The 19,665-nt window shown below is 40.3% G+C and overlaps 1 protein-coding gene across 1 annotated transcript in view; it reads right to left on the bottom strand.

The window, feature by feature from the left end:
- IL17RD (interleukin 17 receptor D) overlaps positions 1-19,020 on the bottom strand; it is a 60,125-nt gene extending 41,105 nt beyond the window's left edge. The window contains exon 1 of the mRNA XM_075183264.1: positions 18,858-19,020. Within this exon, the coding sequence (XP_075039365.1) occupies positions 18,858-18,980 (123 nt within the window). The 5' untranslated portion in view covers positions 18,981-19,020. The remainder of the gene's footprint in view (positions 1-18,857) is intronic.
- Between the last annotated feature and the right edge of the window lie 645 nt (positions 19,021-19,665).

The following is a 19,665-nucleotide window of genomic DNA, read 5'->3' on the forward strand; positions in this document are numbered from 1 at the left end:
AGACATACAGAAGCTATACAAAGTAAAAGCACTTAGCCATGTAGCACCATATGTACAATAGTTGCAAATTCTTTTATTACTTGTTTTTTGTTTAAAGTGCCCGAGGCTAAAAGTCAGATACCTCAGATATAAGAACTTTGCTAGCTATATGGAGAGTGAAATCTTTGTACAGCATTGTGTTTCAAAGCTTTATTTCTATTGACAAAATGCAAAGAACTTGGCAAAAGAGGTGCTTTCACCCTTAGCAACCAGGTAGATCCTAACAATCATTTTTCTACTACAGATCTGAAAAGAAAACTACCAAGTCTGATTGGCTGGTTTGCAGTTACTTCTCTACAAGTTTTCAGAACTGTCCCTGATTAGGTAAATGTTGTTCTTTACAGAAAGTATAATTTCTATTACATTTCCTTTCCTCACTTGTCTCAAAATATCTCCCAACTCGACACCACCGTTCTGCACAAGATCTGCGTCTCTCTTCCACTCTCATCACATCCTCCCATTCTTGGTTACAGGACTTTTTTCGGGCTGCACCCACTTTGTGGAATTCCCTCTCTCGCACAGTAAGACTTTCCTCTAGTCTTCAAACCTTCAAGCGTTCTCTGAAAACCCACCTCTTCAGACAAGTTTATGATATTCCTCAACCACCATCTTAATCTCCCTAGATTACCCTATTACCACCCTCTACACAGCTAACACAAGACAACAACCCTCTGACCAACATTGCCACACACACAGCCCATTCAATACTTTTACCTTTGCATTCTAGCTGGTCCAGTGTGCAATATGATGTAGCACATGTCCTTGTGTTTCAAACTCCCAATGTCCTATAGATTGTAAGCTTGCGAGCAGGGGTCTCTTACCTCTCTGTCTGTATGTACTACCCAGTATTGTCTTATTAATGTTTGTTCCAATTGTAAAGCGCTACGGAGTTTGATGGCGCTATATAAATAAATGTTGATGATGATTTCTATGCATATAGTGCAAGTGGAAACTGCCACACCACTTGTTAGGGAGAAGATTGGATAAATGGTCAACCATTGGCTCTATTGCAGCAGCAACAGGACAAGTTGTTGGTAAAAATGGGTGTGTACCAATTAGGGGTGATCATCTCAACGTGACATTGCCCATGTGATGTGACCACACACAGAATGTCCCAATGTGTGCGTGGGACAGGTCCAAAAGTTATTGAAATATGGATTAGTGGCCCCTTATATAATTAGGACTAATAGAAATAGCACATAGCCAGTCCATTGCCTATCAATCAGAATGACATAAGTAATTCCTTTCCACTTGTCTTAAAGCAGCGTGCTAAAAACAAGAGCTGCCTTTACCACTGGTATTTATTTAGACAATAAATGTCAGGTAAAAAGCTTACTGAAGGAAGACAACGGATAGAATGGTTTATAAACAGTTTATAGAATTATTTATACTGTCCTTTCACTAGAAACAAGACTCCAGTATGTTCAGTTAAACTCTCCATTTGTAAACTATGCCGCTTTTGAAAAGCAGCAGCTGATTTGTAATTGAAATATCTGATTTTAATACTTGCACCCAGATGTGACTGCTGTGCAGAATATAAAAAGAGCCTTTCTACATAACTTAGCTGCAATGTTCATATAATACAAAACGTTTGGGATTAGCATGCCCGGTGTCTTACTTTCAGACAATACGTTTATCTCCAGAATCAAAAAATGGCATTTTATTGTCTGTGTTGTAGACATTTAGAAGTAAAGATATACAATTATTGTCAAGAATTATCAGCTTGTACAGCAGGTTATAGTTGTTATATATTACACAAATCCAACCTAACTGAAAACAAGAAATAAAATCAGGTCACAGAGGCTTACTTACCTGGGGCCTGGTGTTCAGGCTAGCAATGTATAAAATGTGGCATCTGCCACGTGGCTAACTCCTGCGTACAGATCACACTGCCTGCCCGACACAGAATACAGCAAGGATGCGGGATCTGCTAGATAGCCTGAACGTTGGACAGTTCATTAAGAAGGAAAGTGGCAAGTTTAAGGCTGCATGGGCAACTTCTGGGGAACCCATCACCTGCACACAGTGAAGGAAGCAGGCAATAGGTCGGCTGAACACATATTCTTGAATCCAACATATTAATTCATTAGTGGCATCCCTTTGTGCCACGAGCCTTAATGATGTTATTAATTCCTTCTCAGGAATAGAGGTGTTTGAAAATCTCAAACCTGTTCTTATTGTTCAAATTTAGCTGGAAACCTTTATTCTGTCTAAAGTTGAAGAATTTCCCGCAAATTTGAGAACTTTAGAGCCCATTTGACCAGCCACTTTTAACTAATTTTCAGGCATCGCTACTCCTAAACACAAGCTTAGCCCACGAAGGGGCCACTTCCCCTTTGAATACACTTTCATTACTCAAAAGTCACTTAGAGGACTCTAAAGTGGAAATAGATAAAAGATGGTAAAAATAGGTTTGTAAAGCTGAGAACGATCTCTGAGCATGTTAATGCCTTCCATATTCCTAGATAAAAGTCACTTCTACCCAAATCTCAACAAACATTCTTTTATACCGCACATTTATCACCATTACCCTTCCATCATTATTATCTTCATAAAAAAAACTCATGTTTAGTGAAGTCTTCACAGTTGCCCATGTTAAACAGTGAAGATCTTTCTTTCTGTGTGTGAGTGTACGAGTGTCTGTGTGTGTGTCTTAATGGGCTATAGCCAGCGATGTCATCGAGATCTAACTAGTAGGAGTAAATCATCAGAATTAAAGAATGATCCTAGCCAAAACTGAAATTCTTGAGTTTGACGTTTGGCAAGTCCTCAGACATCCGCCCTACGCCTGCCGCCACTGCCCTCCTGGCTTCTGCAAGCTCCAACGGACAATGTGTTGTCGGTGGACAACACACCACTTGTTTAACCAAAAGTCGAATGGAACACGGAGAGTTAATAGATGTCTGTTACACAGAATGTTCAGTTGTGGATGATAATAATAAGAGGAAGACGACTGTTGAGACAAGAGGAGCAACAGCTCTATAGATGAAATCGTAGGTTGCTGCATTAAACGATAATTCCACTCAAAACGGAATTCTCTTCTAATATGTGTTCCAATGGTTAACCATTAGAGACATTATTTCCCCCCAATCTAGTAGGTCCCTTGATGTCTGCTGAGATCCAGGGATACTTTCCTGGGTCCTGACCTGGTTGGGCTTTTACCATACAAGCAGCTGACCATCAAAAACATGCTGCCAACATAAAGAAATTGACGGATTTTGGCAGATGTCAGGTGACCCACTGTATTAGGTGGAAGGCCAGACCGCAGGTAAGTAATATTCTGCTTTATCATTTAACTTATGGAATTCCACTCAAAACGTAACATTCCGTTTTGGTTGCAATTACCCTTTAAGAGGCAACTACAGAATAATCATATGATTCAGCAGATAACAATGAAAATAAATAAGGTTTTATTTTGTACAGAAGAATTTTAAGGCCTCCAAACTCACCCCATAGTCGAGCTATTTTATATTACTTTTTATATTTACATTGCCTAATAAAATTCTCATCAGACGAGCAGTGTAAATGAAGCGGATGAAGTGGCATGGGGTTACAAAACATTCAGTGGCATCAATCACTTTACTCCAGGGGGGAGATTGTCCCTTTAAGACCTACAATCATTCCTGGAGAAGGAGAGCGAGAGGGGAAGCTGTGGAATGACAAGCAGAGGCCAGGTCTCTGTGTGATGCCATTGTCAGGACACAGGTATAGATAATTGCCGGTTCAGATTCCCATCGTATCCAACAAGTCAGCATTGAAATAGACAGAATGGACAGGGTTGGGTGACGGTAATGACTTCACGCAGGGTCACCGCGGAAACCTCTGTTACAAGAGGTGTGGAGGTATTCTCATTGTGTGCAAGGTAAAGAAATCCCCCAAATCTGTGCAGCTACGTGAACTCCCCCTCAAATTAACAAACTTAAAATGGAGCATAGCTTCATTTTTTTAAGCCGCAGGAGCTGAGCTTGGTAGAGAATTTCCTTTCATTCATAGCCAGCCAACCAGGGATTTTCACACAAGACAAAAGACAGAGGACTCAGTGATTGCAAGACTGAATTTCAATTTGCCTGCAGAGGCAAAATGCAGTTACCTGCAACAAAATACTGTGACCAACGAAGATATCCAGGATCACACTGACCCACCAGTAATTAAGGCAAAACAGTGACCAACCCCTGACAGGTATAAAAACTTACAGTGTGTTGCACAGAGCAGTAATCACAATTGATCCACTCCTAGGCCTTATAAGTGAATATATCCTAAGTTAGTCATTGTGCTCCTCATACATTCATGCCCTTCTATCCAACACCCTTCCCTGGTTATTTTTATGGGAATACATTGGTACTTGGTAAATACAAAGTACAAGAATATGTAGGGAAAAAAAAAACATAAAATCAACTATTGCAATACAACCCAAGTAGTGGAAGGGCTGTAATAATAACCCGGGGGGCGGACTGGAATCTGCAGCCTATTTTAAGTGGAAAAAAAAAGCAGGGCCCGGTGACACCCAAGGTAGCCCACTATAGGACCGGCCAAGGAGGCATACGCCCCCCTGCCCTTGATCCCAATTGAGGTGATTATTCTATGTCAAATATTGGTTCTCTTAAGGAATATAGAGACCGATCAATCACAAAATTCCACGGAGAACAGGTTCCACTCAAACAGTAAATATAACACCCTTCCCCAGGTGATGTGATCCATCTCAAAACGGTCTAATATTGCGAGATATACCTCACCTAAACGCACCAGGGAGTTAAAAAACAACCTTCTTAGCTTTATAATGCACAATCAATTCTTACTATTTGGACAGATTTCAGTCATTCTGCAGCTTTGGCTGATGTTCTGAATAAAGACAGTTGACATGTTTTATGTATGTGCCTCTCCCAGTGTCTGCCAATTCAAAAACCCACAGACCTGACTTTAAAGCGGATGCCAAAGGATACATATTGCAAAGAAAGTCTGGGCAGAAAGAAAAATGTAACGCATTCACAGCAATTACTTATCATACATAAAGCATACCTTGTGTGTGATGCTTTCATTTCTGGTGGATGAAAATTACAGAAAATAGTTTACATGTAATTACACACACATCTAATTCCTATCATGGTTAGAATTAGACTATAAAATTGAATATAATATTCATAAAAAAAAAACCACTTGCACAGTTTTCATGGTACTTGTTGTTTTATTCTGCTTCTCACGCTCGTTAGTATGGTACCATCTGTGTAGAGACTTTAGTCACCGACTAAACCTTTCATGGACAGCAATAACAATAGTGACACCTACAGGACACAGTTATAAAAACAGACTAACTAAAATGAAACAGCGTCACAACTAAACTAAATAACAAATATTACATTTTAATTAAATAAATATGACTTGTTAATTATAAAGACAGTACTTAAAAAACACAGACTCTGCTCTAGGGAGCTTGCTCAAGCTTACCGAAGCCCTAGAATAACAGGTGGGTGCCAACCCCCTCTTTCCCCCTAGGTTTACTAGTACTGCGTACTTGTTGGACCCTCTTTGGCCCTTGATCTCATGAGTCTGATCCAACGGTCTCTAGTTCTGGGTCATCAAGAGTCCCCAAAAGTTCCAAGAGCAGACTGGTGGGACATACGGTCCTCCCAGGGACTCCACGTCATTCTGGATCAGGGTACAACGCAGGATTTGTAGAGAGGGGTTTCCACACCATGCAACCAGTGGGCGTGACCAGCATGCATGTGGACATGGCTATAATTTTAGACAGTGTTTGGCTGCTCTCAAGCTCTTCCTATTCCCATAATATACATGGGCAATGCTGCCTGCGCTACTGTTAGGTGCCCGTAGCGCTCCCTTTTCAAGCAGAGCCGTGTGAAGCGAGGGCAGGGTCCAGCCACCTCAATTATACAGTGCCCTGGGCTTGGAGGGGGGTTTCCAGGCACTAGAAAACCCCCCTTGGTTTGCCTATGCGGATAACCCCCGCCTTTTAAATACTGTGAAACCCTCAACTCACCCCAATCCCTGTTGCAATAAGTGCTCTGCTCTCCCTTCAGCAGCAGCAAAGATAGACAATTGAATGGCAGAGGGTTTTTTTCTTTTAAGTGGTGCCCATATAATTAACAAGTACCGCAAGAATAACACCTATGCATTTTTCTTATAAAATTAAATGCAGAGTGGCAATATATTTCCTTTATACATTTTACCCTGACCTGGAGATGAAGATCAGAAAAAACTGTTAATTTTAAATGTACATTAAAATTAAATATTGCCTATTTAAAACATATGTTATATATCTCTTGGTAAAAAAAAAACAAGGGGTCTCCTATGCCTGAGAAATGTTTTACTGCTCGATAAAGACAGTAATTATATGTCTTTTTCATGCCAGTTTGGCCACTTAAATAACTTTCAATAGGATAGTGCACTATCTTCAATTTAATGTTGACCAATCACATTGCACATTTATAAAAGCAAAGGCTAAAAGGAGTATCTATGTTCTTTCAAAAGAAAGTGTAGGTAACCTCTACCAGCGCACAAGAAACCTAGGATTCGTCAGCTGTGGGCTTGTAGTTCCACAGCAGATGGAAAAATCAGTTTGATGAAACCCAGCTTAGAATATTCATATATCTTCATCAAATATAAATAGAATCCAGAACATAAATGGGCGTATTTAATAACAAGTGTTATGTGCACACTGGGCTGTAACCCATAGCCACTGATGTTTGGTTTTATAGACTGCACGAGAAATATGACAGCTAGGATCTGAATGTTAGCTACGGGATATAGTACATATTTGCACACTGCACCAGTTTATTAAGTTAGCTTCGAAGTTTCCAACTGCCAGATACCTTCTTTTGTTTTAAACAGTTATAGCTGCACTGCTGAAGCCCTTTGAGAGCTGTATAAGAGAAGGAGAAGAGGAGACAAGTTTCTGGAATCAAAGCCTCAGATCTGTACGTGCATGAGGTGGGACTGCAGCTTTACCTTGCAGGCGCTGGCAGCCGGGAGGAGTGTGGAGCCCCAGGGTGTATTCATATTTCACAAACAGCTCGCTACAGCTGTGCAGCTAACATCTAAACAGTCTGAAACACTGCAGACACAAAGGGCTGGGGAGGAAGATGACGGCATTTCCACACACACAGTTATGTCAGTCGTGCTACAATTGTAACCAAAGCATTGCGGATAATAATGGCAATATGGGGCAATGATTTGAAGAGGGTCAAGTATTCATCAAAGCATAAATGCTTCCATTTATACATAACATAAATACACGCAGTCATATGCTATCCGTGCTGTTGTATGAGAACAAGGCCTCCACGATTAGGAGTTTACAATATGAATCTTCCTTCCATTCTAAGGCATCCCGTGGCTCTACAATTGTTATGGAAGTACAAGACCCAGCTTCAGAAGCTAGGCTGGGGGGCAGGAGTAGCACATGGGTTTGATTCCAACCGCACAGTGCTGGGGTCATGGGTTCAATTCCAACCACGGCCCTATCTGTGCGGGGTTTGTATGTTCTCTCCGTATTTGCATGGGTTTCTTCCAACACTCCAAAGACATACTGGCAGATTAATTGACTTATGACGAAATTTACCCATGTGTATGTATGTGCCCATGTGGTGGATAGATTGTATGCTGGGCTGGGGGGCATCTGCACCCCTGGCCGGCCCCATAGTGGGCTAAATTGGGCTGGGCCACCAGCATAATTTTTCATTTCAAATAGGCTGCCGAGTGGAGTCTTGCCCCCCCCCGGGCTAAAGTTTGCCAGCCCTCCCCTGTATGTAGGTACTATATAGTTAACTGTTAATAAATAAACCCGCTCCGATACTTCACCAGTGCTTGTTTTGTGGATTTGCTTACCAGGAGCACAGAATATTTGGATATTACGTAATCTAACTATACCCCTGGTCCACAACACATGCACTGCTAGTGATGCCTGAGGACCTGTGTCTATACTCTATTTTGCTGTTAGCTTCTTCCTTATGCTAGTCAATACAAAGCATAAAGCTAAATTCAGCTGTCTTTCTAGTCATCTAAAAATTATTTTTAAAAAAATAATGAAACAGCACCTCATGAATGTTGGTCAGGCCCCATAATTACTGGTCACGAGGTATCTCTGTGATGTCACTGGCTCCTAGTGAATTGATTCTCATGAAGATTACCAAATAGTTGCCTCCACGGTTTTAACCCATATCTCCAATTTAGCACCAGGGATGAACAAAGATGGTGACATTTTTGATAACTGGTGCAAAGGAAAAGGGAGTTTGAATATAACTGAATATAACTGGTTGCTATAGTCAAAGACAGGCTTTTTATTTTGCATCAGTTTTTCAAAATCTATCTAGCTTAGTGATGAGCAACAGCCCCACTCTTCCTACACTTGCTTAAAATGCCTGTTGGTACTTTATTATAGATTTGGGTAGGTGTCTTGTCTCTTTCGTTGGTTTTCATCATCATCACCATTTATTTATATAGCGCCACTGATTCCACAGCGCTGTACAGAGAACTTACTCACATCAGTCCCTGCCCCATTGGGGCTTACAGCCTACATTCCCTAACACACACACACACGGGTCAATTTGTTAGCAGCCAATTAACCTACCAGAATGTTTTTGTAGTGGGGGAGGAAACCCACGCAAACACAGTTTTATGTTAATACTAAGTCTAAGGGGTATATTTACTAAACTGCGGGTTTGAAAATGTGGAGATGTTGCCTAATGCAACTAATTAGATTCTAGTTATCATTTATTTAGTACATTCTATAAAATGACAGCTAGAATCTGATTGGTTGCTATAGGCAACATCTCTACTTTTTCAAACCTGCAGTTTAGTAAATATACCCCCAAGGGTGATGTGTGGCCTGATCTGTATCAGGTTGTCCATCACTGGTCTAGTTGTTTGAGGCTGGTGTGTGGTGCACCAAACAAAACACATGTTTTGTCAATATCTGCTCATTACATACTTGCCAGTCTGGCTTCTTGCACAATGTAATAATCATCATCATTTATTTCTATAGCGCCACTAATTCCGCAGCGCTGTACAGAGAGCTCACTCACATCAGTCCCTGCCCCATTGGAGCTTACAGTCTAAATTCCCTAACACACACACAGACAGAGAGAGAGAATAATAAACTGCCTCTTGCTTACTTTCCAACTGCAATAGCGAAACAGAGTTAAAGGCATTATTAAAGTGAATAAACTCATATAGCCCAGATTATTTGAATTGGAAACCACTTGGGAAAAGCAGTAGCTGGCTATTATCAAACTTTTTGGAGTTAGGCTGAGAGGTACAAGACATACATTGGCTGCTACCTTCCTATCCACTACTCCACTCAGTCTAAATGATAGAGAACTGTGAAACTCACAAAAACTTATATTTCCCTCATCCCTACCTTTGTCACAAGAAACTAAAACACAAATATCGTCCTTAGACACAGCTTGCTACAAAACAAAGTCAGAAGTTTACATCTGCTCCTGAGGGGCCAGAGAACGGCAGCAGTAATTTAGTAAATTTGAGTGTTGTTTTGCGTGCAACAAATGAAACCAATTTCCATCCCCCACAGCCAATAATGTTTGCGGTAGAAACCTTTCATCCTAACTCAGCGGTTTCACCTACGCTATAATCAGAGGCCATGCATACATTTTGCCACAGGCTCTGCTCTGTGGGGTGAAGAGGTTAATTGTAGCCTTGTAAATTACCAGTTCCACAGACAAACACATGCTTCAGCTGGGCTGAAATGAGCTTGTTCCTGGTGGAGATCTGCTTCCTGATTTTTCCAACTGATCTGCTTGAAGGGGCAGCTGTTTCGCATTATGTGCCCCTTTAAATACTCCAGGTTTAATTAGGCTGCATCCATATCACGCTAACATTAACAAACAAAGGAAAAACCTGCAGCAGTCAGAGTTAAATGACATAGTAAATGTAAGTAATGATGAGGGGGAACTCCTAAAACATGAGGCGTTAACCTGAGGCAACTAAACCGTGTGAGGTTAAAGGGCAGGTCAGGCCTTATCCTGCTCCACTGAGGTATGGATACCTACTAATTGCAATCTGTGATAGGACCAAATAATTACTATTGGAGACGAAGACTCAACTTCAGGAAAATATTATATACAAGAGGGATGTGGTGTGTAAAGAGAGTAAGAATTCTGGAAAACACACACTTGACTCCCCCCCTCATTGCACAAAAGCGCACACTCAGCTTTTTTGCTGCACAAGGGCACACACAACAGTTTTCAGAAGGAATGTTAACATCCTTATTTCATATTTTCTACATAGTCATTTACAGCTGTACGAAAACACCAGAACATAAAACTACATAAATCTGTAAGAATAAATTGTGGAATGTTGAGTCACTGACGGTAGTTCCAATCTTCTCTAAGGCTTTATTGCTTTACCAGTCAACACAAACAATCTTCAGGGGGATACTCCATGGGCACGCTGAACACCAGGGAAGGGATTTAGGAGTTTTCATGGAAATGTGAAAGTCCTTAAAACTTTCACCATAAATTCTCATTTCAGCTAATCAAGTCAATATGGAATATCAATTAAATCCTCCCAGTAACTGAAGTGAAGTTACAGCACAGTTCATGTGTTGTGAAGGTTTCAGGATATCAAACCCACAATCACTCCCTGCACTGCAGCATGATGGCAGTCACACTGGTCGTAGAGCACACGAGTTCATGAACTTTACCTAGAGTTAATATGTCACTAGAAGCCGGACACTTATAAAACACACATACTTCTTGGCTGCATCGTAATTCGCTTACATGCACTCCTGGTATACAACATCCATCTGAGCTAATAGGAATGTGTCCGGATTTAAATGGCGGACCTTGAAACCTTGGGTATAACCCCCTTTGTGGAACAGCATTTTCAAAAGGGCTGAGGATTGATTTTGCTTGTGATAAATTACTAGTACTCTCCTGCATGATGCAGAATAGCATGTATACAGTTATAAATGCATGTGTGGCAGCCAGTAACTACTGACGGCATTAAGGGTCATTTATGAAAACTATTGCAACGTAAATTTTTTAAAAAAATGTAGGCAGTCCATTTAGGAAATAAAAGCAAACATCCAATGGGTTTCAATCTGGAGCCACAAAATGGTTTTCAATGGCCTGCTAGTAAAGTCCATTAACGAGAACAAACAAAACAGCCCTAACTGGCCAGTGTCTTACTTAAGCTGGGTACACACTACACGGTTTTTGTCCAATAATCGGCTCAATCAGCCGACATACGACCGCTCGTTTCATAAGTCGGGTCAGTGTGTGTAGTGACACGATGGTCGAAAGTCTGCCCAAATGGACGATTGTCGCCTCATTTGGTTGGTCGTACCGTTTAATATTTTCGTTCCTATCTCGTTTCCGTTGTGTAGTGTGTATAAACTTCCGACCGATCCACAACAGTGAGTACGAAATTACAGTCATTGCTCACGACAACATGGCTGTAAAAAGTTGCTAAAGGGACGTCCGCTCTTCCCTTTATCGTCCTAAACAAGGCTAGTGTGTATGCAGTCCATGGACCGAGCGATCGGAACATCGATCGCATGTAAAATCAATCGGCATAAAAAGTTAATTGAAATTTCTGTAGTGTGTACCCAGCTTAACAAGTCTCTTGATAAAGAAAAAGAGTCTAGTTGTAGTATTAGTCTTCAACCTAATTAAACTGGTTGTTGGCAGTGTTACAACTTAGTTACCGGCACAACAGTTGTTCTTGAGATAAAAGTGAGGACTCTTAAATTTATCCTTAATTTTACCAATTGACCTCATACATGAAATTCCTTAAATCCCTTCCACCTGTAACACATAAGATGTCACTACAAGGACTGGAATATTATGACTATTGTTTACCCAGCTTCACACCACTTATATTGCACCAAAACTATTATACATGGTACTAGTGTTAAAGAATCTGCAGGTCACTCCAACAGCTACTTCAAATAATGCCCAAGACATAAGTGCATGCAGTAGAAGACGGAAAGGGAGTGGTACAGTTTTGTAGCTTAAATCATCAAAAGAAACACATTTTGGCAGCACAGTTTGCATCACAATGTATCCAGAGCTTTATTATTCTTCCAGAAACAGTCAGCTTAAAAAACATTGTAGCCAATTCTCTTTGTACATCCAATGCTAACGGAGGGCAATCGTATACAAGATTTCATTAATTGGCTAGCAGGGCTGCGTGGGAAAGAATGGTCAATGATTGTTTCGTTAATCTTGGTTACTTTATGTTGTGCTGCCCAAGTTTATGTGTCGTTTGGTTGATACTTTTGTGGGATACTGGGACATACTAGCTGTTGTTTGCAATGTGAAGAAAACGGGATGCTCTATTTCCGTGTGCGGTTAACCATCTCTAAAGTTATAGTTTTAAAGTTTATTTTATAAACAATGGGATAACTTAACTTAAATAGCAGAGAGGCTTTAATTCAGGCTACACTTATTTGTTACATTTTTCATAAAAAGTCTATTTTAAAAAGGAACAATTTGTACGACTGGTACCATATTGTAAGAGTAATAGAAAGATGCATTGTACACCAGCAAATATTAGTCTTTATATTTCCTTTGAATCGAAACATGCAATTACTATTTCCTTAAAGACTTTCACAGGAGTATTATGTCCTCCATTCACTCTCATGTACAGGAAAAGAAAATCCTCTGCTAAGGCTCTTATGCGCTCACACAGGTGAGTCCAGGATTCCTGCAGCTTTAGGCCTTAGAAACTATGGGACTTGATTCAAGCTCAAACACAAATGCTTTTGACATGCGATTGTTAACCTGCATTTTATACCAGCCTTTGGGAGGACAATGGGGGAGACTTTATTTACCACAATGTGCTAAATTTTTGTTAAATGCATTCAATGGATTAGACAGCATTTGGAAAACCACTATAGTGCCACAATACATTAAATTAAACACTGCTGGTAGGTATAATTGTACTTGTATTTTCAAGGCCACTACAACTGAGTGGTTGTTTCTAAAGCAAGAAAATTACGACAGTGGCTACATCCAGACAGCTTTTTTTTTTTTTTTTTACTTAATATTAGTATATTAGCCAGATATTTTTTTTCTAAATGGAAGACAGACCAAACTGCATTGTGTAGCTATGGGCTGTCTTCCATGTACATTAAACTTTTGATAAATGCCTTTCAGTGCTACGCAAGCAGCTAATTTTTGGGGATTGTGTTGCATGCAACCTCCCGCCATTGTCATGTCAGAGCTTTCAACTTATACGTGTGTGTTCATATGTCCATTATGACCAGGTGACATAAGCTTTTTGTGTAGCCAGGCCTGGGATCTGTGAACAAAGACGAACAGAGCTCTGATGGGACATGATCAAAAAGAACTTTAACTTTTGTAGCTCTAGCCTAAACACATTTTTTTCTCTTAAGTTTTGTTGTGTAGTTCCAAATGAAAAGGTATATATAGTACATATGCAATGCAACACATAGGCAAACCGAGGGGGGGTTTCCTAGTGCTAGAAACCCCCCTCCAAGCCTGGGGCACTGTATAATTGAGGTGGCTGGACCCTGCCCTCGCTTGAAACGGCTCTGCTTGAAAAGGGAGAGCTGCGTGCACCTAACAGTAGTGCACCCAGCATTATCCATGTATATTATGGGGATTGGAAGAGTTGGAGAGCAGCCAAGCACTGGCTAAAATTATAGCCATGTCCCCATGCATGCTTTCACGCCCACCGGCAGCATGGTGTGGACACCCACCTCTACAAATCCTGCGTTTGCCCCTGCAACCAATAGGATCTGTCTTTTCATTAGCCTACATTTACCAAGACCGACAGAAGCTAATGCCTCTGCTGCAATAAACTATATCAATTCCCAGATCTTCTCCTGTCATATATAAATGTAATGGTGCACAGTGTTCCAGTACAAAGTATGTTCAATTAGATCATGTTCAGTCAGTAAACGCAATGTAACCCTCCCACTGAGGACCGATTCACACACATGGGCTTGGAAGTGGTGAGACAATTTCAACATGATTTTACCATCTTTTATAACGGTAACGCACCTTAGCACATGAGAAACTGGACCTGCTGCGTTCCAGAATTTTAAGTGCATCATTAACATTTTAGAACTCTTATTTGTACTATTTTTATACGTCTTTTCATGCATTTATTAACACGAGAAAAAGATAAAACAAGCGCTTAAGGAACAGGGTTGAATCTACATCTACATTGGCTCTTTTTACAACATTTATACATCTGTCCTGCGGTCATGTTTTCTTATTTTTGCTTTATCTGCAAAATCCTCCTGAAAGTCTCTTTCCAGATGTCAGAGTTCCTGATGCAGTAAAGAAGGGAAGAAAGAAGAAAAAAAAAAGAAAAGAAAAAAGTTCTTGCAGCTTTCTCCGCGCTGACAAAAAACATGCAGTAAAACTCGGCTCTGAAAGCCTAATCAATCCACATGTGCACAGCTGCCAGCGAGGGGAGAAATTCTGCCTAATCCCGCAATATCCAGCCAGCACAGCAGTGCCCAGCTGATATACACAAACGGGAGAAATGTCATTAGCCAGATTAGAACCTGGTTCCTATTCCTTTCTTTGATTGCATTTCCAGAGCAAAAATTGTTTCCAAATCCATAATACAATTTGAAAGCTGACCTCGGATGGCTTTTTAAAATTAAGTTATTTCCATAAAATGGAGATGAGCGTTTGGAGTGACTGCCGAAATATATTCAGGAATTTGTCAATAATAATAATAATGCAGCAGGGATAGTTTAATTTGGCTGCTTCCAGCTCCGAGATGTGTTGCATTTCAATCAGTCTGTGTCCCTGCAGTGTGCTGACTGACAGAGGGAAGTGGCCTGTGGTTTAAGGGGAGGAAATGAAAAGGAATTTTAATAGAACAAACAGTGGCTTCGCTTCCTATAGGCATTACTTCAAAGGCAGCCCTACCCCACAGCAAACAATATGCTACAGAGGCCATCAGTCATCTAATAGCAGTGCAAGACTATTCAAAGGTTTACACGCAAACCTTGATAATGCAAAGCTGGACGGGTATAGCATAAGGAACAGGTCATGCGAGTCTGTCTCAGGGAACATCAGATGCTGCGATGATACCCCAGCAGAGAGACAGTGTTTTGGAAATTAGATGCCGCACAGAAGAATGTGAAATAGAACAAGACCTTTATTTAAGCATTGCAGCAACCTGAAAGGGGTGGTATTATTTCCGTAATTATAATAACACTTCAAAAGGCTTCAGTCTCGCACAGATAATGTTAAGGTAATTCAAAGCTCGTGCGGGGCACGGAAGGAACTTAAGAGGCATTATTAACATCAAAGCACTTCTGGCATCCTCAAGAGGCGTGTATGAACATGGCACGAGTGTCAAAACTCCTTCTCAACATAAAATCTTGCCAACCATGCTACTTTTGCAGCCTTGCATATGCGGATATAGGACTGTAAGACCAGTTACCTACTAGCATTAAAAATCATGCTTTTTTTTTTATTTAGTTTTTTAAAATAGCATTTTTTAATGCGAGTGGAAGCATGTAAATGAATATTAGAATGAAATCTATTTGTTCCAATGACCAGATGCCCACTTGCTCCGGCGGTCTGGAGCAGCATACGAGTACAACATCGTATTTTGGAAGCTGCCTGTTCTATTAACTCGCATTCACTGGAAGTAAAAACACTGGGGGTCAATGGACCATCTTCCACTAACTCCCACCCACATGTTAGGTGTAAGCGCAGGTTATACAACACATGTCTAACGTGATTGTCAACCTACCGCTACAAATTGCGTAAAGTAAACATACTAAGAAGGCTTGTTAAAGTGTTTGGGTGCAAACCTACAAGTGGAATAAGTTTTAGGCTTGGCAGGACATCTCATGCAATGGCTAGACAAATGAAAGGGTGCTCCTTCTAACCAATCATGTGGTTCCTCACAGGAGACTCCGCCTTGCCCTCATTCCAGATTTTCTCTCACGCCCAATACGTTCAAATAGGTTTTTGTGCTCCAGAGCGAGCAAACCCTTTACTTCAATAATGACATTCTAGACATGCCTCAAATTCAAATTACTAAGGATTTTATCATGCAAAATTCAGCAATAACAGTTCTCTGCTGTCTTAGGTTGGTAGAGGTAGGTTAAAATGGATGAAATACAACAAATGAGGCTGGCTGCCTACCGGCATTTGAACATGCAAGTAAAACGCTAGTGACACTGCATGTCAAACGTGAATGCTTTTGACATATGGTGGTTAATGAGCATTTGTACTTCATTTGGTAAGGTCAATGAGTGTCACTCCGTTGACCTCAATGAGTTCAACTTCCATTCAACACAAAAGCCGCAAAGCTAATGCAATAAGTAACTGCAAGTATAAATGCTAGAGAGTATGGTGACATTACATACAATGGTTTTCAATGTCAAACCCATTTACCTGCTTTGTTTCAGCGTTAAAAAAAGCTAGTAAACGCATTTATTATGATACCAGTGGGTATGAGGCCTAAGCGCTCGTTCACACATACACAGAGAAAGTGAGTAAACTGCATGAAACTAACCTGGGCTTTAGCGATCTGTGCTTAACGCAACTTCCATGTGCTTCATATGCATTGCACTTTACTAAAATCTAATGTACTGGTAAATACACGTTAAAGCATGAGAAATAGGTTGTTATGATTTAAGATGTTAACCGCAGCGTTAACATTTTATAACGCAATGGTGAGCACAGACACAAAAGAAACCATTAATCCCATTCCGAATTCGCTTTTTTAGGTGCTAGGGACTGAAATACACATTTACAGCGGAGATGTGTTAACAAGCCCCTTAAAGTGTAACGTTATGTTCACATGTACCCTGGGACCCCGTCAAAATAGTACAATTTTCCCAACTTCACATTATACATTTTTATGCATATTTTAGATATTGACAGTATATTTGTCTTTAGGTAACAAAAACACTTTGTCAATGCATTCTTTCAGCACTTCAATGTACGGCACCCCTAGGACCCCCCCTCCTCCCCCTAAACAGTTAAGTGGTAAGACCTAATGCAGAACAAAATACCTAAGAACCATTTGATCTAATATGCATAAGACACTTCAATTCTCCATGTCCAGTAGAGAATCCTCTACACACTAATGATCTGCCCTCTCCATTTATCCTAACACACTCTGGGTGACCCTATTATCTGCCTGTCAGAAATCTCCTACTAGTGGCACAGGCTGAGGGTGATGAAAAGACTTCTTCAAATGACTTCTTCACACTCTTTGGTTACAAGATATGTGTTCCACCTCCCTCCGATGCTTCAGGGCAGAAGATAACACAGAAAGGAAATGTTAATCTCCTGGGAAAAAGTCTATTATCCACTCCCCCCCTATCCCATTGCCTAGGTGTGGGGTAAGGATAACAATACATTCTCATGCAGGTAGACAACTTCCTGCAGTGGTCCCAATCTGTGGCATAGAAATCAAAATTTATAGTATGCTTGAAATATATAAACCCATAACAGAGATGAATCAGCTGGTATTTCCTCTTTAAAATACAAAGACTGTCAAACACAGAGTCTAGATGTTGCCAGTTGTTGTAAAATATTGAATATGTGACAACAGCAGAAAGGAGTTGACAAAAATGAAGTATGAGATTTTAACCAGGAAACCTAAATCCAGGTATCTAGTAAATAGTGGATGCACAGCATAAATAACCCAAGATACATCCAGGTACCTAGCAAGATTAGTGTACACCAATGTTCCCTACATCCACTTATCTAGCAAGTCTTGAATACACCTATAACTCTGACACCAACTAGAAAGTAAATAACAGACAAAGCGTAATTTGACCATTTGTCGCGTCATGCCTATGCTTGAAGAAAAAAAACCAGGGCTTTTATGGGACAAAGTTGGGTCAAAACCTGTAAATGAAAAACTGGACATTAAGAATGCTCTCTTGCATTAAGATATTAAGGCATAGTCTTCTACCATACTTATGCACTAAGATTGCACTATAAGATACTTTCCTTAACACCCCTCAATATAGTTTAACCTATGGTCACTTGTTTGTGACACATGTCCTTCACATCCTTAATAATTCTGAATAGAAAAAGATTTATCCAAAAAAAACAGCACTAAGGATTCATAGCCTATTTATCATCATCATCACCATCATTTATTTATATAGCGCCACTAATTCTGCAGCGCTGTACAGAAAACTCATTCACATCAGTCCCTGCACCATTGGAGCTTACAGTCTAAATTTCCCAACACACACACACATAATCTCCCCAAGTTGTACGGGCAATTCATAAAGATAAATAAAACATTAAATTGATGGCATATATATATATATATATATATATATATATATATATATATATATATATATATATATATATAATCTCCGCACTACATGCGCTTCCAATAGTTCCAACAGATACATATATGTATATGATATGTATCTTATAAGATTTTTTATTTGTTATGATTTAAGATTTTTTATGCCATACAATCTATAACATAATATATACAGTATTCAGGATACAGCTTACACTGATCTTATAAGGTATAGTAGATACAATCAAGCAACACAGTTTGCAGTGCTCACATGGCATATACACAAATTATCAGATACTGTAATCATATACAGTTTATGACATTACATAGATACCATAATCAGCACATACAGTATGTGTGGAACAATTATAAACAAAACTATACATTTGATAGATAAATAGATAAACACATTATAAAATAATCTGTACTACTACAGTATGCATTATGCACATCACATATAATGTGAGGGGACTGAGTCCCAGGTAGACAGAGGGAAGAAGTTACATGTCCGGGCAGAACTTTCTGCAAAGTTAGAAGCTGCAGTTGCATCGCCGGGTAACACTCACCTTAGGTGCACAGGAGTCCGCGGGTCCTCTCCGGAGCCCACCGGTAGCTCCACGGCCGGGGTCCGGGTACACTAACACAGTTAGGGCTACCGCCAGGATAAGGGGTCGCAGACACGGTGCCATGGTCTGCAGCCCGAGGAGAACTTGTCTGAGGTCCGCACTGCGCATGTGTAGTAGTGCTGCGGTGAGACCCGCCCTCTGCTGGACCAGACTGGGAGACCCCACACTACAGTCACTGACAGCCTGTGTGGAGACCCCCTCACCATGTCCCGCCCCTTCTACAGCCCCCTGTCCCACCCTCCTCCAGCACAGTCCTCTGTAGGTGCAGGATCAGCAGGCTGACTGCACATACTGATGTAAATCCGGGATTAAGAGCTGTTATTGGTCGTAAAAATCTATAATGCAAATTTTATATATATATATATATATATATATATATATATATATATATATATATATTTATTTATTTTAATAAATTAAAACTACAGAGGTGATAAAGAGCTTGGGTGGTTGTTTTTAGGAGGAGAGCTTGCTCTATGTCAGTGTTGGCTAACCTGTGACACTCCAGGTGTTTGTGAAACTATAAGTCCCAGCATACCCTTCCAGCAATAAACTGCTATATATATTGGCAAAGCATGCTGGGACTTGTAGTTCCACTAGACCTGGAGTGTCACAGGTTAGCCAGCACTGCTCTATGTGCTTTTTAGGGGGGTCAGAACTAGTTTAAACATAGTATACATAGCTATGAATGTGTTGAAAATTGAATTATTTGCCACCAGTAAGTTTTGTATGGTGTTCCAGTTAGACC

Source organism: Mixophyes fleayi, chromosome 8 (assembly GCF_038048845.1).
Source record: "Mixophyes fleayi isolate aMixFle1 chromosome 8, aMixFle1.hap1, whole genome shotgun sequence".
NCBI lineage: Eukaryota > Metazoa > Chordata > Amphibia > Anura > Limnodynastidae > Mixophyes > Mixophyes fleayi.